The sequence below is a fragment of the Sitophilus oryzae genome, unplaced genomic scaffold, assembly GCF_002938485.1.
Source record: "Sitophilus oryzae breed Bouriz unplaced genomic scaffold, Soryzae_2.0 scaffold_1508_pilon_pilon, whole genome shotgun sequence".
Lineage (NCBI taxonomy): Eukaryota > Metazoa > Arthropoda > Insecta > Coleoptera > Curculionidae > Sitophilus > Sitophilus oryzae.
Window position 1 is genome coordinate 911,595 of NW_022146179.1, and position 24,621 is coordinate 936,215.

Below are 24,621 nucleotides of genomic sequence, written 5' to 3' on the forward strand. Positions count from 1 at the left end.
GTAAATGCCAATGAACTTTAATTATTTTATACTTCCTTTCAATCGAATTATTAATTTACGAAATATATTAATATTAAATATGTTATTTTATATATCGAATAATTCCATCCTTGACATTATTATTGATTAACACTCAAAAGAAAATTTTCAACTGCAAATAATTCGAAAATAAAGTGCAATTTGGCAATATCGACGATGTGCGCTTGCGTAGTATCGATGATCAAATGCAGCAAATATGGGCTTCAAGGTCAGCCACCGGATCCCCACCTTTACCCTTATACCGTATTAAGATTAAGACATAACAAATATTATAAGAAAGATCTTAATATAAATCACAAACTAACTAAGGCCCGTATCACAGAATATCTAGCTACGCAACAGAAGCCTCGTTACATGTATAAAATCGTAGGTCTCAAAAGGAGACAGGCTTTAAAAGCCTGTCTCCAAATCAGATATTTTGATGCGGTAGTTTCACTACTACATAACAGAGGGCGATAAATTTAAAAGAAAACAGTTTTCTACAAATGAAATTTAAAAGAATTTTATGCAGTGTTGCCATTGTGTAATTTATATTGTAATATTTCCTGATAAAACTTAGCTTCAAATTTGCTACATCATTTAAACATATTAAAACAGATTAGAGCTCTTTTTTCAAACGTTTAAGTATTTAACTCCCTATGTTAGTTGGAGTTAAATCTTACGAGCTGAATTAAAATCACTTCCTGACGTTTGATTCTAACTGAATCCTGAATTTTGGTTGTATATATGTCGGCGACAATATAATAAGTATTGTTCTACTATTACGACACCACTTCCTGACGTTCGATTGTGTTCATACCGTATGATCGGGAAAAAACGGCGTTAGCGATGGCTATGAAATGAAAATCGCTGTCATTTTATGTGTAAATTTATATGGGAAATGTCATCGATCGTGTTTTCCCAGCCAACTGGACGCCGTTTTTTTCGGTATCGTACGGTATTTGATATATACTTGCGTATTTTTCATGACATTGCAATATTATGGTAGCATGAAGCATATCAAGTGATACCGTAATATAGTACCATATTACGATACATGGTTTTCGATTGGGCTTAAACTTGGTATATTACGTATCTTCAGTGACATTGTAATATTATGGTACCATGAAGCATATCAAGAGGTACCATCATAGTACATAGAGGTACCATATACGATAGAGGTACCATATACGATACCATTTCCTGGCGTGCGATTGGACTTATACTTGGTATAGTAAGTATCTTCGGTGCCATTGTAATATGATGGTACTATGATGCATATAAAGTGGTACTTTAATATAGTACCATATTACGATACCACTATTAGATATATACTATTTCCTGGCGTTCGATTGAGCTTAAACTTTGTATACTACGTATTTTCGGTAACATCGTAATATGATGGCACCATGGGGCATATAAATTGGTACCTTCTATAGTACCATATTATGATACCACTTCCTGACGTTCATTTGGGCTCATATTTGATATATACTTGCATATTTTTGATGACATTGCAATATTATGGTACTATGAAGCATATCAAGAGGTACCATAATAGTACCATATACGATACATTTCCTGGCGTTCGATTGGGCTTAACTTGGTATAGTAAGTATCTTCGGTGACATTGTAATATGATGGTACTATGACGCATCTAATATGATGCATATATAAAGTGGTACCTTAATATAGTACCATATTACGATACCACTTCCTGACTAAACTTTGTATACTACGTATTTTCGGTAACATCGTAATATGATGGCACCATGGAGCATATAAATTGGTACCTTCTATAGTACCATATTATGATACCACTTCCTGAAGTTCATTTGGGCTCATATTTGATATATACTTGCGTATTTTTGATGACATTGCAATATTATGGTACCATGAAGCATATCAAGGGGTACCATAATGTAGTACCATATTACGATACCATTTCCTGGCGTTCGATTGAGCCCAAATTTGATATACTTGAGTTTCTTTATAAAGATTTGTTTAATTAATAATTTTAATTTATTTTATGAATTTTAATTTATTGTACGATGTCGTGACCGCAACTTTTATGCCGAACTAATATATTATTAATTGTACCTGTGTCACTTTTTAAAATCTACCTAGGTCTATATAAATAACGTGGCAAACAGAAAAAAAATGTTATTATAGTATTTTTTTAGTCAATTAACATTTTTTGTACTGCATTTTAATAAATCATTTCCATTATTATTAAACGTATATTTCATTACTAACGTTTCAGCATTAATAAATATCACTATCAACCGCTATGTATATTATTAATTTTAAAGGTAGTTGAAGTTATTTTCTTAGTTAACATAATAAAGTAATGTATATTAAAAATGTATTTTGAGACCATATGTTTTCTAATAATATACTTAAAATTAAAACTATTTTAAAAGCCAAACGAATCATTAATATAAGTGTATCTGACAAGAAACGAAGAATAGAAAGGAATTATTATACACCAGAAAAAGAATGGGAGGCCAATTAAAGTCTGTGTTTGAATCTGGCAACTGTGCATTTTTAATCTGTGTGTGTTATCTGTGCCGAAAGTTGAAAATTTCCAATTATATTCTGATTTGATTCTGATTATGATATTGTCGCGCCATCTAGTATTTTATTTGTGCAATTTTAGCTCTTTCATTTCGAGTATTTTTCTGTTGCGTAGCTAGATATTCTGTGCCCGTATTTATAGTTGCGTCTCGAGACGCCAAGACGGTCTTGGGCTCTTGCTTTGAATAAGAAGACTAAGAAAGGAGCATATCAAAAATCTAGGTACACCGCGACGGGCCTCAAATATGGCCGACTTAAATTCCGGTTTATCAGTGTCGTTCTAATTTTATTTAAAAAATGTAAAACTATGATGTAGGGTAGACGTGGGGTAGACTCAATAATTTGTTGTTTTATTTTACGTTGTGAATAAATGTTGGTAGTTATTAAAATTGTTATAAAAATATATAATGAAAAATAGATAAGTTATAATAATTATTTATTAACACAAACATCCGATACGCTACTGAAGCAGGTAAGTCAAATTAACGTATCTAAATTCTTTGACATCTAATCTTTGACAAGTAATAAATAAAAGCTAAAATGCAAGAAAAATATATAATTTAGTTAATTTAAGTGAATTTCATAAATGATCGGTTTACTACACGTATGTATATTATATAGTCACTTACTAGCGAAAAGTTGTTCCATTATTTCACTCAATTTTTGCCGAGATCTACCGCACGCTACACAACCAACTATTTTAGAGTCTTTTTCGATAAATCGCGATAGTGTCACTGTTAATTTAAGTTCTGCCACAATTTCCATCTAGATTTACTACCTTTATACAACTATCAGTAGTAGAATAAATAATAAATAACATAAAATAAGCTCCGTAAAGACTGACAAATCCACAAAATTTCAAATCAAATTCAAATGTGTCAAATGAATCGTCAAACAGAACTGTCAAGAATCCCCACCCTAGAGAGTTTTTATGGTGGCTTTTCCGCCCACCATGCATGAATACATGGATAGCATTATGCTCCTTCCTTATGTCACCATAGAAAAAATTTTAATTATTTTATATCTCTGACTTTCCCTCTTAAAATTTATTTCTCTATGCACAACATTGACAACTGACAGACACACAGAGATCTGCAGGCTGCAGGTGATCTGCAGTCTGGTGGAGCAGGATTGCCAGATTGGGCGACTTATCGCAAATTGGGCTACTTTAAAAACTATTTTGGGACACATTTTATCTCCCTTCGACTAGTCGCAGATTGGGTGATTCTCAAAAATTTTCTGATTTTTTTTGGGCTACAAACGAAAGGGGTGTTTTTTTGGCTAGTGCTAACTTAGCTTCTTGCATCTTGTCAATAAATAACACTTGCAAATTTTCACAAAACCAGCAAAACAATTTGTCGAGATATAATTAGAAAAAAAAATTCAGGTAAAATTTTGACACACTGTAGCTTGAAAACCAAACGTTTGCAGATCTATGTTTATATGAAACTCATAGATAAATGCAACAAGTTTAGATTGGAAAGCCCGTACAAATTTTAGGTCGCGAAATTATTTTGGGTCGCGACCGTTATACGCGATCTGGCGCTGCTATAGCGGTCGCTAAGAACAACGGCAAACAAAAACAGAAATAATTTTCTCTTGTCAAAGTCAGAATCTTCAAAAATCATAATAATCTTTCAAAATCTAAACCGCTCTCATTAAAGAAATTCCGAAAAGTGTTTATAACGTACATTTTCAAAGTAATTATTGCTATCTTGTGAGTTTAATTCAAGTTTTATTTACTCCAACCGGTGATAATTGTGAAAAAGTGGCATTAAAAACTTAAAAAGCTGTGCTGTGAACTGTGAACTGTGAACTGCAAAAACCATCGTGGATCATGGCATAACGTCGGTTTCCAGTGTTTCATAGGTATTTCATACATGCGTCCTTATATAAAATAAAGTTTCTTGTATGCAACACACTGTATTTTATTTATAAAATTAAACGAAAATAATAATAAATTTGAATAAACAATATTTGGCGATATAAATCCGGAAAAAGCCGAACCGCTCCGAAATTTTCAAAAGTTTTGGGTCGCGACCGTTGCAAGAATAGCGCCAAATAGTGTTTACATTGTCCTTATGGGCACTTTCCAATCTAAACTTGTTTTATTTATCTATGATGAAACTTTAGTCATAAAATATTAAAAATATGTCAAAGAGCCAAAAAATCACCCCCTTTGATCACCCCCTTTCGTTTGTACATGATATTTAGGAACACTGCATATTAATATAAATACTGTTCAATAATCATAATATTATATTAACCAAAATTTAACAATTATTTCTCTTTAGTTCTTCTTTTTCCTTTACCCCACTTTTCAAAAAACAGTTTTTTTTACTGCTTTTTGGCAAAATCTGCGACTTTGGGCTATCTTAACAGCTGCCTTTTAATAAAGTCACAAAGAAAAAAAAACGATAAAAGAGACGTCATGTATTTTTGATCTGCGATTTTGGGCTATTTTGAATGTTTGGCAAAATCTGCGACCATTCTGCGACATTGGGCTATCTAAAGCCCCGTTCTCAGAACAGCGACTGTCGCCAGCGACACATCAAGAGGACCAATGAGATTTGTACAAAATTCAAACAGCTGTCAATTTTAAATTTAGTACAGCTCCCATTGGTCGTTTGAAGTGTCAATCAGTGTCGCTGTCGACACGACGCAGTTCTGAGAACGAAGCCCCGTTCTCAGAACAGCGACTGTCGCCAGCGACACGTCAAGAGGACCAATCAGATTTGCACAAAATTCAAACAGCTGTCAATTTTAACTTTAGTACAGCTCCCATTGGTCGTTTGAAGTGTCAATCAGTCGCTGTCGACACGACGCTGTTCTGGGAACGGGGCTTTAAGCCCCGTTCTCAGAACTTTGACTGTCGCCAGAGCGACACGTCAAGAGGACCAATCAGATTTGGTACAAAATTCAAACAGCTGTCAATTTTAAATTTAGTGTCGCTGTCGACACGACGCAGTTCTGAGAACGGGGCTTTAAGGGCTATCTCAAACCAGTGCCTTCTATTAAAAGATCAGCCTACGGGCGAGATTTATGACGTCACGCTAGTTAGATATAACGGATTAATAAATATGTTGTAGAATACATGGAAAACATAATTATTCCTCAGATTTTTGGTTTGTATTTTAAAAATGATATAGTTTACATGAAATATATATAATATACAGTTAATAACTACGACATATATACCTATTTATATGAACCATACAAATGCAGCAAATGTTTTACAATGTACAAATAATGTATAGGTACATAAGATAATGGGTAAAATGTAAATATATTTTAAATTTTGGGGTTTGAAAATCGATCTATTTTAACAAAAAACATTCAATATCTACTAGTGATGTATTATTATTTGCATTCACAAAATTTATATGTATATTGTTGCGGACCCGTACCGTGTGAACTCGGCCTTAGGCTTGGCCACTCGGCTATGACTCCTACGCCCACCGACGCACAGTGGGGCCGATTGCCATTTTTGCGGCCAGAACCTTATAAAACAGAAGTTGCTTTTTCAAAAAGTTTTGATGACCATAGAATACAGAAAAGACCGAAATATTATATTATGCACAGAAAAAAATTTTGGATGCAGATCTGTAACCAGTGAAGGGCAGTAATGTCGAAGGTTTAGTTCTACCGTGTATAATAATTGCAATTTGCAGGGCCCAAATAATAAGTCAAATTTCTTGGTTAATTTTTAAATACAATTAATTTTTTGTATTTTTTATAAAAGTACAATACTACTTGACTATTTCGAGCTATATTTTGAAAAAAAAACTTTTTCACTGATGCATACTAAATTAATTAATAAATTAGTAACATAAAACATAAAAAATAAAATATGCTATTTAACCTTGACTTTTGTGGAGTGCCCAAAGTTGCCCAATTTATTGGCTTATGTTTTTTGAAAGATTGGACATTACCCTTCATGTATTTGTTACCATCTTGCGCAACTTTGCGCAACTTTAAAAAAAATATTTTTAAATGTAAGTATGTCCCTGGTACTTTGAGTAATAGATAGATACTATAGGTCTTTATGATTTATTTAGATTAAGTTCGTGTGATTTTAATAAAATCTGATACTCATGAATCGCCTGTAATCAAGCACATAGTTAGGAGGTCCAAGAGTCCTAGACCCTTCACTCCCACCCCACCTCAAATCTACAAATTTTGTGGGTTTTAAATGAATTAATGCTTAGATCGAGGCTTAGATAATATACAATGTCCCCACTCCTTTTTTATCTTTTTAATGGAACAACATGGAGATTTGAAGTAAGGCAATATGTTTAAAAATATTACGTTTTAGTCTAAATATGACAGTTTAAAATTTCAAGATGGCGGCTTAACTTATTAAAATATCCACACGTAAATTCAAACTATGATATGTACTAAAATAATGAACCGATTTTAAAAATTTAAGCATTTAAACAAATTATTTTTAAACTCATTACATTACGCTAAATTTAAAACCTTTTAGTTGCTCCAATCCAAAAATAGAAGGAGAAAAAAAATGTGGCACCCAAAACCACCCTTCCCCCGAAATGGTTATTAAAATTTTTGGAACCCCCTCATCATCCGAAATTAATTTTTAGATGCTTGCCTGTAATAGGTACTCGAAAAATCTAGTCCATACTTTCTTGATTACGTGCCGACTACTCATTCTGAGACATGTGAGACCACTATTGAAAATAATTATTTTTTTACTTCTTCAAAACTAGAATCCAAAAACAATATTTATTTTTTTATCAAAGTTGTTGGTTACATACCGATAAAAAAATATATCAAACAGACCGATAAACAGACAGACCAGTCCAGTTTTCATTAATACCATCATGGGAGAATATTATTTTTAAATTTATTAAAGATATTTTCAATAGGATTCTCTTGATTTATAACTCGTACCCACTTTTCTTGCTCTTCCGGGCACTTTAGGCTGCCTAGTATAACTATCCTTTCCACCAGGAACACAACAAAGATGAGGCATAGCACCAAAAACACACTCCACTTAAGCTTTATTGATGAATTGTTAGAGTCTTAAAAAACACACACAAAAATCACGATAAGTAAAAAATGTATGGGCACTTTTAGGTTAAATCACTTACACAACGTGTAATTTTTCAATTTTTCTATTTTTTATGCGAAACCGAGAGTGACCATATATCTGGTAGTAGTTTATGTCACTTAAACACCAAAATAATTAGTTTTTGTACTACAATAATAACAGCCCGCCATTAAAAACCGGAAACGGAAATAAATTTCATAAAATTGAAATTGTCATGTCTATGTCATGTCAAATGTCCCAGCCGCCATATCTGAAAATTAGTTACCCAGGCAGCCACGCTGTTTCCATAATTTAACATTGACTTGACACTTCTTCTTGTATTTATTATTTTATGGGGCTTTAGGGCTATCTCAAACTTTTGAGTTCTGCGACACGCGTCAAATTTCATCTGGCAACCCTGTTAGAGTGACTTGTGATTTTAGATTTAGAGCAGAATCACACTGAATCCGCTGAATCCTGTGGCTGAATCATTTCATTCCTTATTCTACACGATCAGCAGTAATTTAATCGTTCAAATGTCAGACGGAGATGTTTCGGTAAATGGTCATTTTGCTGATTTGGTGGATGATGCCTGGCGTGCAGACAAGTTACCTGAGGACGACATCGAAGTGCCAGTATATGAGCTAGCTGATCCAGAAGCTGACTCAGGAGACATTCATTTGACTCTGAAAGAACAAGAGCAAAAGTGGACTGATATCATGTTAAGCAGTCTCAGTGAACACCAATAAATAGAGATTGTTTTCAATACTATAATGGAACTACCTGATGTGGGACAACAATGCTCATACGAAAATTGTAAACAGCTCGATTTTCTCCCCCTCCGATGTCAGTGTAACAATGTATTTTGCCCCAAACATTTAAATATTCATATTCAGACTTGTGTGGCATCAAAGAGTTTATCTGAAGACCAGTTGAAAAAAATTGAAAATGTTTTGGTATGTTCCAAGGAGGATTGTAAAGAAAGAAGCGTTATTCCTTTAATTTGTAAAAAGTAAGGAGAGTGTTTGTGATTATTTTTTCCTTAGTTTGTTAACTTTTTAGATGTAAAAAACATTTCTGTATTCAACACAGACATTTGACTGAATGTAGAGAAAAATCGAAAGAAGAATTGGAAATAGAAAAAGAGAAGTTTAGTGAACCAATTAGAAAATTTAACGAAGCAAAAGCTGTGGTGGATAATCAGGTAAATATTATCAGGTTCTAATGTGTAACAGAAATTTGTATGTATTTTAAATAGATTGCAGAAAACTTGTCTAGGGCAGGAAAAAAATCTAAGAACAAGGAAATGGCTGCTCAAGTTCAGTTGATGAAGATAAAAAATAAAGCTGTAGGACAAAAAACAATTCCTTCAACTGATAGAGTATACTTTAATATTCATTATGGTGTAAACTACACAAAATCTCTGGCAGTATTTGTATCAAAAACTTGGTCTTTGGGTAGAGTAACTGATGCTATTACTGTAGAATGTAAACTTCAAAATAATAACAACAAGAGTACTGAGAAGAAATTAAGATTATTTAAACACGAAGGGAATACTATAGTTTCAAATAATATGTCTTGTAATCTAGATAAACTTTTAAATGAGCATAGCATTGTAAATGGAGAAAATTTAGTTATTGCATATGTTGATGACCACTGTATGAATCTATAAAAACTATAGATTTTAATAAATTAATACCCTAATTATATTTGTGTTTTATATAGCAAAAGGTAGAGTTAATTTTTCCTTTGTCATATGGTTGTCATGTTTGATCAATATCCATATATGTTTAATGCTTCATCTTTCTTGCTTAAATAAAAAAAAAATATGGCTCCACTGATATGTACTCAAAATTCTTATTCTCATATAGATTATGGTACTCCACTTTTGGCATTAAAATCCACTGATTATAGGACTTCTACTGGTAAAAACCATCGTTTTATAGCTGGAATTTCTCAAGACTTTGATTGTGTAAGTACAAAAAAGACAATATATAAACTACAAGGATTAAACGTATTTGTACTGTTAAATTAAAAAAGTATAAGTTTTTAGCGAGTAAAAGCCAAAATAAAACCTGAACTATTAGACAGAGATGTAACAATTCGTGATGAATATAAAAGTATTTATTCCAAAGAGTATAATAAAAAATCAGTTGAAACTGATATACTAAAAAGCCACGAACGACCTATGCTAAATGAAAGAGCAAAATATATTAGAAATAATCAAGAAAAAGTAATATTCCCTAAAGAAATTTATTTTTTTCCATTAACAAATTATCTTATAGCTTTTCATGAAGCCTCCTCCCATAAAACCAAGTACTTTGTCTGAAATGAAAGATACCTACAGGTTTCATCAAATACAGCATTCTGAAGACAAAGTCATGAATAATATATGCAAGGTATAATATTACTAAAATACATATTATGCAGAATGTACATCATTCTATCTAGATTCCAGAGACTTATCAACCAATACAGCCAAATATAAATCCTGCAGAAAAAGGATATTATAAACTTTTAGATATTTATCTTACTGAGAATAAGTCCAATTTTGTCCCTTGTACAAATGATCAACTTAAAAAAGCTCAAGAAGACATAATAACTTATTACAACTCAAATGGAAAGCATAAAGTATATTGTTATTTATTCTAAGCTGTTTCTTCCGTACTATATCACATTTGTGTTGTAGGGATTTCCTGGAGAATTACCTGGTAAATCTCATGGGCGTACAAATATGTATGATAAAAGCATTTTTAAAATTGTATTTCCCAATAGATTTTTATCCTCAGCACCTAAAAGAGTACCTAATTTGTATGTTTTGTACCATATAGCTATATAAATTTTGTTACAAATATTTAATTACAGTGGCATGGTGTCTGAATATCAATCAAATTATCCTAAACCAGCGCTATCAGATTTCTATCCATATTTAAAGGAAAATGGTGTTTATTTCACTGATTCCTTATCCAATTCTTCCCAATGGCAAGATTTATGTCCTCCAGCAATGTATTGTACAGAGAATTGCCATATTGGAACAAGCTATCCAGTGAGAGCAGTTATCGATATTAATAATATCGGAAAAAAATTGTTTATCAGCCTTGCAGTGTAAAAATAAACATACACTAAATATAATATCCAGCGTTTTAAGAATTGTTTCTTTTTCATTTCCTTTATATACCATATACCCTATAATACAAAAAATATATACCGTGGGTAACGAACGCATTAATTCTTGTCCAGAAACTAACTTAATAAATAATTTACCATAACTATTTTTTATTATTATGGAGCGTCTACTTGAGTAATTTATTTTTATTATTAAATTATTTTAAATATTTGAGAAAAAAAAATAGAAATGGTATTTTAAATTTTAACATTATATATTTTATATTTAAAAACATATAGTAGCAAGACAAAAATATAATTATTATAATTTAGAGCTCATCGAGTCTCTTTCTTATTGTTGCGGCGCGGCTTTTACATTAAAGCTGAACAAGTCACCAGTGTGATAAAAATATTCAAAGTTCATTATCATCTCTGCTATCATTACACCCTGTTACCAGAGAAGAACAATCGAACAACGGTTGTTCTTATCTGCTGTTACACATAGCAGCACATACAACAAATTATTATCTGTGCTAAACAGTGTCTAAGTCTAAGGCAGTGCGCCCACCGAAGTAACGTGGTTTATAACATGGCTTATGATCTAGCAAGTGGCACGCATCTGGCATGCTACATCAAACTGAACCCATGCGACTGCATTAAAAATAGGACATGTTCTAATTCTTGTCACGTCAGAAGGCTGCAATGTTGGTTTCATCATATAGAAAGACTGAAATTTGTCTGGATATTGAGGCAATTTTTAAATACATTAAATCCGCTATATGACTGCCTGTATTTCCCAATACGGTTGTATCCAATGCCTACGTTTAGTCCGTTTTTTATTAATGTTAATTAAATTTACTATGGCTAAGGCATTTTCATCTGAGGACGACATTATTTACTCATAATGGCGAGAAACTATACAAATGTATCAAATGCCAACTGCTGGTTTTTTACTTTGCTTCTGCTGAGCCACGCTACTTACATCGTGGTCATGCTGCACGCGCCATATCATATATGCTACGCATCACGACACTTTGGTGGGCGCCCTGCCTAAGGTAGGGCGCCCACCGAAGTAACGTGGTTTATAGCATGGCGTATGATCTAGCAAGTGGCATGCATCTGGCATGCTACATCAAACAATCAAACTGAACCAACGTAAACAAATAAACAGGAACCCACCAAAGTGACAAAGCGAGCAACGCGCATGTCGTGACACGTGGCATGTCATGCGAATGCATTAAAAATAGAACATGTTCTAATCCTTGTCACGTCACAAGGCTGCAAAGTTGGTTTCATACTATAGTAAGACTGAAATTTGTCCGGATATTGATGCAATCCTTTAAATACATTAAATCCGCTATATGACTGCCACACTACCACAATGCTTACGTTTAGTCCGTTTTTTATTAATATTAATTAAATTTACTATGGCTAAGGCATTTTCATCTGAGGACGACATTATTTTCTCATAATGGCGAGGAACTATACAAATGTATCAAATGCCAACTGCTGGTTTGCTTCTGCTAACTTTTGCCATTTAAGTGCGCGTCTACTGAGCCACGCTACTTACATCGTGGTCATGCTGCACGCGCCATATCATATGCTACGCACCACGACACTTTGGTGGGCGCCCTGCCTAAGGCAGGGCAAACTTCCAGACAAATTTCAGTCTTTCTATAGGATGAAACCAACTTTGCGGCCTTCTGACGTGACAAGTATTAGAACATGTTCTATTTTTAATGCAGTCGCATGACATGCCACGTGTCACGACATATGCGCGTTGCTCGCTTTGTCACTTTGGTGGGTTCCTGTTTATTTGTTTACGTTGGTTCAGTTTGATGTAGCATGCCAGATGCATGCCACTTGCTAGATCATACACCATGTTATAAACCACGTTACTTTGGTGGGCGCCCTGCCTAAGTCCCACTAGTCTACTCTGGCACTCGACAATGTTGCCGTTTGTTGTTGTTGTCCTTTAATTTCATAATTTTCACTTAAGGTAGTTTGTAGCTAAACCTATAAAGACTTCTTATTTTATTTGGCTGTATGAACGCATGTACGGTATCCCATACAACCAACTTTCTTATTTTATTTTATTTTATTCTTATTTTATTTTATTTGGCTGTATAACCTACCATATATCTCTGAGCCCTCTGAGCTAAACTAAAGACGTTTATTTTTAAGGTTTATTTCAAAGTTTAATTGTTATTTGGCTTATTTTGTTAGAACGTTTTTAATACCTAGTTATAATACCGGAAATAATTCGGAAACATATATGCTAATAAAGTGAATTCAATATAATCAGCTTTTGGGTTGTTTTTAAACCTTACTTTTGTCCATTAAACGATAATTCTTAACGGTTATGACGATAATTCTCTATCTGACATCTAACTAACAACCCTAGTTGGCACCATGTTATTGGCACCTCGAGAAACTTATTTTATGTTATGGTTGGTACCTATGTTCGATTAGTATGGCGGGGAAGTCTCTGGATATCTGTCATATTTTGTGCATAAATATATTTGGCCCATTTATTTCATGTTTCATACAAAGATTGACAAAGGTAATAGACATAGGAAACTATAAGAAAGTAGTATCTTTGTCTATGATAACAGAGTAATTTTGTCGTAGTTAAGCCTTTGGTTAAGCGAATAAAGTCTCGTTGCCTCGTTCCTGTGAGCTTTATAAAAGTTAGATATCTTTTACTGAGGTGTGATTAAGTACAATGAGCTTAAATCAAGAAATCTTAAAATATGCTCCCTCGTACTGGGACAAGACATTGCAAAATAGAGAAGAAAACATATCATCAAGTAGTGACGAATTTAAGAACATTTTTTCCGAAATCACCAAAGCCGTCTACAGCACCCACTTCTCTGTTCAAAAAATTATCAGAATTCAAAATATTCATGACTTGGGTCAATTGTTAATTCGAGAACAACTGTTAGTAACAAGTAATCCTCATACACAGTATTATAGGGTAAGTATGATATTACAATATTGTGGTATATATTGTAGTTAATAGTATTCATTTTTTAAGGTAAGAAGATTTATAAAAATAAATAAACTATATTATGGAAATGCTATAAAATATAATATAGACCATCGAAGATGTGGACTTCCTCAAGTCCAATTTCGCAAATCCGTTGGTATGTCCCCGTCTTCATCACATGTGTTGTTAGTTGTGCAAGTGGTAACTGACAACCCATCTGCAGAGTACATAAACCCTGCAAATTCTTTAGAATATTTTATTGAATATGTTGTATTTTTCAAAACGCTTTCTATATTATGACTGATTAGGTGAATAATTCTTGATCATATTATATACATTTTATAATTTTCCAAATTGTTTACCAAAGTTGATTATTTTAGTTTTTAGAACATTGTATATCAATATTAACAAAATAAATATTTTTATATAGTCAACTTGTATTTTATTAGACTCTTGTCCATCCAAAAAAAATATCAAGGCGACAGTTTTTTTTCTAATGTTCTCTATTGAAAAGTTAGTTTTTCTCTTGATAGACGAACTATACTTAAAATCAATATTTGTTCCTTTACCATTGCCATAGAAACTAAGCTGCTTCATGGCTTACAATTAAAAAATATGTATTGTATTATACAGCTTTGTTGTACAGTATCTATGACAACAATGATTTGTTTTATCAGGTTTTATCTTGGTTTTAAGATTTTATCATATTGTGATTTTATCCTAAAAGAGATAAGGACTTATTGACTTAATTTATACTCCCTGCTGATCCTAAGGAGTGTTTTTATTTTAAAATGGAATCAGGTTTGTTGATGAAAGAAGATGAATATTACAAGGAGAATGAAAAAATCGAAGAACAGACTAAACAATTACTACAAAAAGTTAATGATGTTATGGTAGTATTTGGTTATTTTTAATCAAATCAATACTTATCTTTACTATTATTTTAGAAAATACAAGATAATATGATAAGAGATAGCTTAAAGACTCAAGTAGAACTAAGCAACGTGAAAAAAGCTCACTATAAGGTCCCAGCAAAATCGTCTAAAGATCACGAGGATATTTTTACAAATGATTTTATTTTCGATGAACAGAAAACATCAGAAAATTCTAATAATTACAGTAATGGACTATGTAGAGTATACAGAGCAAAACTAAAATCAATTATACCCGAAAAAGAAAGATTACAAAGTGATCTAGAGCACAAGGTAGGTATAGGTAGATATTTCTATACCAAAATCTTATGCCCCCAGTGTTTCAAGACAAATTTCAGGTCTTCGTTTAGCTTCCATATGCTATTTTTGCAAGACCTGCCGCGAATCGGTGAACATCAAGGTTCGCTGTGTTATTTCATTCTTAATGTTCTTAATCTAAAGTTTATTTCCACATTTTAAGTGGTAGCCGTAGTGTGGACCTTAGGCAAACCTTAGGTGTGGACGTGTCGTTGGACTGATCAAAAATAAACAGGTTCTATAAATTTACGAATCACCTACTGCCAAAAATCTGTTGATATTCGTGTTACACCACTAATGCTCTAGAAAACTGTTGTACCCTTGTTGTACCAATCAGAATCCCAGAGCTGCAACAAGTCAGTTTTAAAAAGACTTAAGTCTTGAGTCATTTCTAAAATCAGAATGATTTAAGTCTTAAGTAAAATTCAACATAAAGTTCAAATGATTTAAGTCTGAAGTCTTTGACTTAAATCCACGGATGGGGTATATTATATATATATATATATACATCCGTGCTTAAATCATTTTATTCAAGTAGGCCGTCAAGTCATTTTTATAAAGACTTAAATCAATATAACGTTATTTAAGTTGTTTTTATGACATAACTCTATACTTATACTTTTGACTTAAATCATGATGATCTGCAAGTTAAGTCAGTAAAATGACTTAAATCAATATAATTACCCTCAAGTCAAGACAACAATTCAATTTAATTACCTTTTTTTAAATGTTAATATTAATTTTGTTGCTTACCAATTAGCGATTTTCTTACTATCATATTAACTTATTGAGATGGTACAGATGAGACTAAAACTGCTAAAACCACATAAAATAAAACGGCTAATTTTCAGAACAACTGCAAACACAAAAACATGTTTTTTTATAAAATTTGACCGATTTTGTAGTACTTTTTATGTATCCATTACAGGTTTAGATGTCATCGAATACATGTCTATTAAAAACGGGTGATGTGTTTTGATCACTATGTAATATAGGTATAGACGGCATAAGATATAAGGGCTGGAGGATTTTAAGGCACTCTTCAATATATTCGAGATCAATTATTTCTTTCATTCGTATTGCGGGCTACATTACGGAGTCGGGGATTCATTTGAAGACAACAGGAACAGATTCACTACACACGCGTAATACGACAAATCGGACAAATAATCAAAACCGGTTCCGAAAAACTAACGTTTTATTTGCTAGTGGTATTGGACATTGTTTTTTTATTTTGCCGATTGCAGTTTAAAAAAGAATGCTGCTTTGCTGCTGTTAAAAATATATCATAAAAATATATAAAAATCTGACTTATACCTTTTATAAAAAGACTTAAATCTTTTTAAGGACTTAAATCTTTTTTTTATAAAAGACTTATTAATTATATTTTCAAAGTCTTCTCTACTCATCAGACATGCATCAGATTACTCAGTCTTAAACATTGAAACTGTTCAAATCAATCAAAATCAAAATTCAGCTCAATGATTCGGCCACGGCCAACATTCTATAGGAACTCTAGGAACACCGCTTCAAAATTTCTGATGTATTTAACATAATGAAATATATGTTAAGATATTTAATGCTGTCCGCAGTGCCATGGAAGTTTTGCCTTACTGGCTTTGATAGTTTTCAATTGTCTTACTCTCACATTTGACACCTTGGTCCCCCGGCCCCGGCGACGGCGCTTATGTCGCACATAATATCCACAGAAATTTCTTTATAGAATGATGAAATCAGAAAATGTCAAAAGGAAAATCAACAATTCAGAGAGGAAAAAGAAAAATGGTTTTTAGCATATAATGGAGCAAAAAATACAGTTGGTAAGCTAGAGAGCCAGGTATGTAAAGTTTATCAAAATGAAAACAAAAACCGTAAGCATAAGCGTATAATGAAAAAACGTCAAGTTAGCTTGGAAATGGTCGATCAATGATTTTCCCCATATATTACAGATAAAACAGCAGCGATTCAAGCGATATTTCCAAGCCAAATTAACGTATTTTTTTATGATCCTATGGTATGTTTATTCGCGCTGTTCCTTTCTATAGACATAACAAAATCATTGCATTAAAAGGTGAATCATTGGTGATAACATTATTAAATTAAACTACTTACTCACGCACACATGGATATTGTCTTAGATTAAGAATAAAAATATATTGCTATAGTGATTCTGGGGTTTGTATAGAAATTTATTTTATGGCGCGTTCTCACGACTCGTGTACCTACTTGGCAAGTATTTTTTATTGGCCTACAGGGTCTGGCGGGCGTGCGGCGTAGTTCCTACAAATAAATAACTTAGAAATTCTGTAAAGATGCCCGACGCACCGTGTGTATACCCTGTAGTGACGGGCATTACAATTCTTTTTAGTGAATCGAATCACACGATTCAATTGAATAGACCCCTACGATTCGTTCATTTGAACGAACAACATGCACAATTTACGTTTCATAAAAACAAGAATCGTAACTGGCACTACCGGTGATAATTCGGCTGGACAATTACTTAAAGGACCAGAAAAAGAAATATACAGTTCTTTCATTTGTTTTTCAACACTCTCTGACACTGGCGTAATTGGATTGATTATTTTACGAATTAATATTAAATTATCTGGATTGATAATTTTAGTATATGTATATATATATATGAATTCGATTATTCATATATACTAAGACTTCTTAATACCAATTTAATATATTTAGAGCCATATTTTAATTCCGATTTAATAATCATAATAAATAGTATATAATACCGCATGATCGAAAATAAAAAAATGGCGTCCAGTTGGCTTGGAAATGAACATCGATGACATTCCCCATATAATTTTTCATATAAAATGACAGCGATCTTCATGTTATAACGCGATCCACTTACTCTGTTATAACTATCGCTAACGCCGTTTTCTTATCATATTGAGCAGAGGCCAACAATATTTATTTGGAGTTGCATAAAAACCCGATTTCGTCTTTGAGTCCGACATTAATGGTTTATAGTAGTGATGGGAAAAACCGATTAATTTCAATAATCGAGTACTCGAGTATCAAGCGATTGCAATAACCGAGTGATCATTCGAGCGAAATATCGCTCGTATTTAAAAATACTGTCAAGAAAAATGGTCTATCCGCCAGAAATTAAAAATGTATTACTGGTTGCCTGCACAACCGCAACGTATCCGCCAGAAATTAAAAGACTTTTTCAGGCGCCATCTTTTAGTCAAGTCGAGAAGTAAGGGAATCAGACAATAGAATTGTCTGGTATGAAGAAGTACGCTTTCCGAGAATTGGGGAAATTTCGAGAAGCAGTCAATAGAGTATATAAGCCGGAGCCATCGACAACTGAGACAGTTTTGAAATTTGAATATACCGCGTGAAAATTGAAAATCGGACAATTTGGTGAAGGAATCTTATAAATAGTTAGTTTGTTGTGTGTTATAAGTTAGTAATTGTGTATAAAGTGAGAAAATAAATTCGTTAAGTATTTTATCGCGAGTTTAAATTAGTGGACCCACGGAATCCGTAACAATTGGTGTCGGAAGTGCGATTCAAGAGGATTTTAAGAAGAAATTAAGTGGATTGGAAGATTTTTAGACCGAATTGGAGTATTTTTATGGTTGGTACAAGGGAGCAAGCGAAGAAAATGGAGGAAGTAAGCAAATTATTGGGCGATTTTATGGAGAATATGAGAAGAGAGAAGGCAGAAGAACAAGAAAGACTACGTAAAGAACGAGAAGAAGAGCGAGCCCGACTAGAAAAAGAGAAAGAAGAGGAACAAGACCGCCTACAGAAAATACTTAGGGAAAATCAAGAAAAAATGTTAGAAGGTTTAGAAGCGCGTCAAAAGAAAGAAAAACAAGAAGAACAGGACCGGCTTGAGAAAATAATAGGAAATTTGGAAATTCGTTTGGAGGAGCGACGTCATAGAGAAAGACAAGAAGAACAGGACCGTGTTCAGAAAATTCTAGAAAATCAAGAAATTAGACAAGAACGGTTGGAGAAAATTGTTGAAGATTTAGAAGTACGTCGCCAGAAGGACAAAATTGAAGATCAAGACCGCATGCAGAAAAGTCTCGAAAATTCGGAACGAAGACAAGAGGCCCACTTCCAAGAAGTCGTAGAAGATCTGGAGGAGCGCCTTCAACAGAAAATGGAAAAATTAGAGATGGACATACAGAAGACCAAGGCACATGCAAGGACACCTGGCGTCTTTGGAACAGCGAACCTTAAGGCCCCGACCTACGATGGACAAACGACATGGACAATGTACCACCGTCAGTTTGAGGCAGCCGCCGCTGCCAACGGATGGACTGACCAGGAGAAAGCAGCGGCACTTGTCATCGCGCTGCGCGGCCCTGCCCTGGAACTGCTGCAAACTATTCCTGCAGCCCAACAGCAGGAATACGAAACCTTGGTTGCTGCATTGGACAGAAGATATGGCGATCAACATCGACGTCAACTTTACCAGGCACAGATCAAGACACGCCTGCAGAGGTCCGGAGAGAGTCTTCAGGAATTCGAAGCAGACTTACGTCGGCTGGTACACCTGGCATATCCAGAAGCACCGGAAGGATTTAGGGAGGAACTCGCTGCTCAGTGCTTTATCAGCGGACTGTGGGACAACGAATTACAGAGGGCGCTGCAAATATCCCGATTTTCCACCAGCAGCGAAGCACTGGTCAGGGCGCTGGAAATCGAAGCTGCTTTTAGCGCCATCCCTAGACCGAAGATAAGATCGGTAACGGTAGAGGAACAGCCCGAGAGTACCCACAGAAGTTTGGAGGAGATGTGTAGAAAATTCGATAAACTATGTGAATTACTAGTGAACAAGAGAGTCAACAACACCCAGACAGAGAACCAAAGAAGATTCCAGGATATGAGGTGCTATGGATGCGGCAGGAATGGCCACATCAAACGAGATTGTCGCATCCAAATGCGATTCCATTCACCATCCAGAGAACATCGGCACATCGGAAGATCCCAGGACATAAGTTGCTATAGATGTGGCAGGAATGGCCACATCAAACGGGATTGCCGCGTCCAAATGCGATTCCGTTTACCATCGAGAGAACATAGGCACCAGGAAATCAACACTAATGAGCGAGTATTGGCTGAAGAAAAACGGAGCCCCCTAGGATGTTTTCCGTTAGGAGTCTAGGAAAACCGCTGACAGTTTGGTGATCAACGGGAAGGTCAATGGTAGAAGAATTCGAATGACTGTGGACACAGGCGCTATGGTATCGTTGGTGCGGACTAACTCGGTGCAAGGATTGAAGATGATGCCTCTTAGAAGAAGAGTGTATTTACGTACAGTTACGGGGGAAATGGCCGTTGTACGGGGAGAGGCTTTCATGGAATTGGAGTTAGGGAATTTGAAGTTTCGGCATAGCGTTTTAGTGGCAGACATTGAAGATGATTTTATCATGGGTATGGATGTGATCAGTCAACATGGTTTTTCGTTTGATCACCATAGAAACATCCTGAAAATCGGAAACGAGGAATTTTCTGTATCTAAAGAGAAGAGACCAGGAAATATGGAAGAAAGATCATCGAAAATTGTGATGATACCTGGTGATACCAAGAAGACTGTGTTCGGGAAACTAGAGAAAACCGCTGGGTGCCGTGTAGGACGGGTACAAATTATCGACAACGAGCCAGATCGACGACGAGCTACTTTGGGCAAGAAAATGAAACATCGCGCAAGCACTATCAGAGTAAGGAATTTTAAACTGAGAACTGACGAACAATGGACGACGATACAGTTGAGGAAAGATCAAATGGAAGATCCAGCCATCGGAGCAATACTACGGCTCAAGGAAGGTAACGGCGAGAGACCACCGTGGCAGGATATTGCGGACAGAGGGCTCGTTTTCAAAGCTCTCTGGGCTCAGTGGAATTCACTGGTGATTGAGAATGGATTGATAAAGCGCACGTGGGAAAGTGCGGATGGCAGGACAGTAACAACTCAGTTACTGGTACCAAGGAAGAAAGTCACCCAGGTATTGGAAGAAATTCACGGTGGTAAAACTGGAGCCCATCTTGGAGTAAACAAGACCTTGAGTAAGCTGAGAGACCGTTTTTACTGGGTGGATTATTGCGAAGATGTTAAGAAATGGTGTCAACGTTGTAAGATTTGCGCAGCTAGACAAAGACCAAGTACTCGATCTGGGGAAGAAATGGAACAGGATAGCGTTGGACTGTCGTTCGAAAGAATCGCTAGGAAGGAAAGATTATTGGACATTCATAAGGCCGTTAGAAGTAAGATTGCGCTAGCCAGTGACCGGATGAAAGCTCATTACGACCTCAGAGCTAATTCTACGGGATTTCAACAGGACGATAGGGTATGGTTGTATAACCCACAGCGCAAGAAAGGAAGGTCCCCAAAGTTAACTCCAGCATGGGAAGGTCCTTATACAGTCATCAAGAGGATAAATGATGTTGTGTACCGGATTCATCGCAGCCCTAGAAGTAAGATGAAAGTAGTTCATCTGGATCGATTGAAGAGATACCAGACAGGAAACCTTGATCGGGACGATCAAATTTGAGAGGGGGCAATGTCAAGAAAAATGGTCTATCCGCCAGAAATTAAAAATGTATTACTGGTTGCCTGCACAACCGCAACGTATCCGCCAGAAATTAAAAAGACTTTTCAGGCGCCATCTTTTAGTCAAGTCGAGAAGTAAGGGAATCAGACAATAGAATTGTCTGGTATGAAGAAGTACGCTTTCCGGAAATTTCGAGAAGCAGTCAATAGAGTATATAAGCCGGAGCCATCGACAACTGAGACAGTTTTTGAAATTTGAATATACCGCGTGAAAATTGAAAATCGGACAATTTGGTGAAGGAATCTTATAAATAGTTAGTTTGTTGTGTGTTATAAGTTAGTAATTGTGTATAAAGTGAGAAAATAAATTCGTTAAGTATTTTATCGCGAGTTTAAATTAGTGGACCCACGGAATCCGTAACAATACGGTTTTTTGTCCGTCGCATGTTGTAAGTACTCAACCCCAAGTGCCAAGCAGTAAGCTGCGTGCGCAGGGCACATATTCTTTTGGTAATGAACGGCAAGTAGTAAGCGGCGAGCGATTCGCTTGATCGCCTGATTTAGTTTATTTCGAAGCATTGTCGATGTAGATCGTAAAATTTTGTCTCTCAGGTACGCAACGGATAAATATACCGGGTGCGTCTCAAAAGTGGATCACCCCTATAACTTTTTTATTATAGTATGTATATGATACAAATTAGGATTGACTGACATATTCAATTGTTTTCTGTCACTTCCGGTTTCACCGGAAATGACTGCAACTTTTGATTTTTAAATCGCACCCTCGGTATTTTTTTACTTTATTCGGTAGAAAATGACACTCTGAATAGAATGACATCACATTTTCGCATATGGTTTATTTGAAATTGTAACATGCGGTTCATAACGACAATTTGACTCGAACTACCAAGTGTGTGGTATCAAATTATTTGTAAAAAAATTCTTTTTCGAAATATGCTAATGATCCACCCTCGTTCCATTTGAAAAAAATTGAGATATGATCAAAAATACGATTTGGGCATCTTTTAACCGGCCAGGGCAAGACACTAAAAACACTAGACGATCAAATCTATTTTTCCAAGGCTCCTTGATTAAAAATTAGTGTTTTTAACACAGCCATGGCACTCTAGATTGAAATTTAAAATACAATTTGTTTTTAAGCGAATATGTCAAAAGTTGACATATGATACGTCATTCTATTGTCATTTTCTATCGAATAAAGTAAAAAAAAATACCTAGGGTGCCATTTAAAAATCAAAAATTGTAGTCATTTCCGGTGAAACAAGAAGTGACAGAAAACAATTGAATACGTCAATCAATCCTAATTTATGTCATATACTAACATACCAAATCTCATTTTTTTATCTAAAAAAATAAAAAGTATAAATTTGCTACCTGCAATGTACGAGTATGTAGAAAATTTGCTCGGCTTTTTATCGAGTAGGTCACATTAAAATCGGATTTCAATTTATTTCATTCTAGGATCGCTTGCGTTCATCGCTTGGTACTCGTCACTTGCATAGCTCGTTCATAATCGAGCGATGTCGGTTATTTCAATAATCGAGTACTCGAGCGAATTTTCGCTCGAGTTATCCCATAACTAGTTTATTGTCGGTAATATTATTTTAACAAAAATATTAACGTGAAAATTAAATACCTTAGAGAAAAAAGTATCGTGAGAATTGAATCACGAGTCTTTTTACGGCTCATCATTCAAATCTTATGGATCCGTGTTGGCGACAATTCAATTGAACGAACCGTATTATTGTTCCCACGACTCTTTGAACCAACGATCACATTGTGATCCGATTCAATTCTCACGATTCTTTTTTTACGGCTCATCGTTCAAATTTTATGGATCCGTGCTGGCCACGATTCAATATTGAACGAACCGTATTATAAGCAATGAATCGATTCTCAGGACTTTTTTAACCAACAATCGCACTGTGATCCGATTCAACTCTCACGATTCTTTTTTACAGCTCATCTCATCGTTCAAAACTTATGGATCCGATTCATTTTTAATACTCGTTCAATCTTTGCCCACCTTTAATACCCTGAATACCAATTACAAATGTTTGTCAAGTACGCGAGTCGTGAGAATGCGCCTTTGTATTTCAAACTAGTTTTTGCCCGCAAGTTAGGAATAAAAATGTTTAAATGAACATATTGAAATGAAATATTTTCAATATGTAATAAAATATTCTTAATATTGTGGACTAACCAGGGATGAAAAATATTTGTAAACTGCTTATTTCAAAATGCCGTTGTCAGTTAGACCTTCGTGGTATTTTTTTACTTTCTGTAGAAGTCGAAATATAGGCAGGAACAAGGGAAATTTATGTTTGGAAAATGTCATTTCCTCTTTTTAATGTTTTTTTTTCACCAAAACGTATAAAAATTATTTTAGTTAACCAGCCTGAACACTATATTGCAAACGAAAGATAGCGAAATGAACTCACTGAAAAAAGATCTAGAACAATTAAAGAAACAACTAAAAAGTGCCAGCCTGAGTCTCAGCAATTGTGAAGTGAGACTTGTCAGAACAAATGAAGAGAATGACAGATTAAAAATTGCTTTAAAATCAGCTAAGGAAGATGAAAAAGTATGACAATGACATCAGTGTATAGTCTGTTCAGCAAAACATGACCTTTGTAGCTGTTGCCTTCCCTTTTCAGTATATTTATGTTCTAGTCTGTTGAAATAACATTCTTTTACTGGTCAGACTATGGATACAGAATTTTAAACTATATTTATAAAAAAAGTATTTATTATTTTTCAGGAATTAAAAGAAAGCTACAGAAAACAGATCAATGAACTAAACAGTGCATTAAAACAAATTGAAAAACAAAAAATGGAATTACTGAATGGATTTAAAAAGCAGATGAAATTAATCGATGTATTGAAGAAACAAAAGGTATTCTAAAAAACATTTCAATTCTGTTTTCAAATATTATAATATTATAGTTTCAGATATGTTTAGAGTCAGTAAAAGTGGGCAAAATGTTAGAAACAGAGTACCTCAAACTCTTAGAATGGAAGTTTGAATAATAAACAAAATAAAACATATTTTTTAAATCTTTTATTGAAAAAATATTAAAAAAAATAACATTCTTAA

At 34.4% G+C, this 24,621-nt stretch overlaps 4 protein-coding genes across 6 annotated transcripts; all 4 read left to right on the forward strand.

Moving 5' to 3' along the window:
- The first annotated feature begins 8,032 nt into the window (after positions 1-8,032).
- Positions 8,033-9,352, forward strand: LOC115878361 (AN1-type zinc finger protein 1-like). Its single transcript, XM_030894831.1, has 3 exons — positions 8,033-8,657; positions 8,708-8,849; positions 8,904-9,352. The coding sequence occupies exons 1-3, from the start codon at positions 8,419-8,421 to the stop codon at positions 9,315-9,317; spliced, it is 795 nt and encodes a 264-aa protein (XP_030750691.1). The 5' UTR covers positions 8,033-8,418; the 3' UTR covers positions 9,318-9,352.
- Positions 9,353-9,384: 32 nt separating this feature from the next.
- On the forward strand, positions 9,385-10,805 carry LOC115878360. The gene is made up of 6 exons (XM_030894830.1): positions 9,385-9,617; positions 9,699-9,878; positions 9,931-10,044; positions 10,097-10,276; positions 10,335-10,456; positions 10,511-10,805. The coding sequence occupies exons 1-6, from the start codon at positions 9,474-9,476 to the stop codon at positions 10,752-10,754; spliced, it is 984 nt and encodes a 327-aa protein (XP_030750690.1). The 5' UTR covers positions 9,385-9,473; the 3' UTR covers positions 10,755-10,805.
- A 2,389-nt stretch (positions 10,806-13,194) lies between these two features.
- On the forward strand, positions 13,195-14,173 carry LOC115878362. Of its 2 annotated transcripts, XR_004049508.1 has the most exons (3): positions 13,195-13,313; positions 13,382-13,727; positions 13,788-14,173. XR_004049508.1 is itself a non-coding variant. In XM_030894832.1 (2 exons), the coding sequence occupies exons 1-2, from the start codon at positions 13,476-13,478 to the stop codon at positions 14,037-14,039; spliced, it is 504 nt and encodes a 167-aa protein (XP_030750692.1). In that variant the 5' UTR covers positions 13,205-13,475; the 3' UTR covers positions 14,040-14,173. The 2 variants fall into 2 exon arrangements, 1 of the variants encoding a protein (XP_030750692.1); XM_030894832.1 differs by having other exon boundaries at positions 13,205-13,727.
- A 239-nt stretch (positions 14,174-14,412) lies between these two features.
- On the forward strand, positions 14,413-24,572 carry LOC115878365 (testis-expressed protein 9). Of its 2 annotated transcripts, none has more exons than XM_030894837.1 (6): positions 14,413-14,632; positions 14,687-14,944; positions 16,692-16,805; positions 23,914-24,108; positions 24,286-24,420; positions 24,471-24,572. In XM_030894837.1, the coding sequence occupies exons 1-6, from the start codon at positions 14,531-14,533 to the stop codon at positions 24,552-24,554; spliced, it is 888 nt and encodes a 295-aa protein (XP_030750697.1). In that variant the 5' UTR covers positions 14,413-14,530; the 3' UTR covers positions 24,555-24,572. The 2 variants fall into 2 exon arrangements, with proteins under 2 accessions (XP_030750697.1, XP_030750698.1); XM_030894838.1 differs by having other exon boundaries at positions 24,477-24,572.
- The last annotated feature ends 49 nt before the right edge of the window (positions 24,573-24,621 follow it).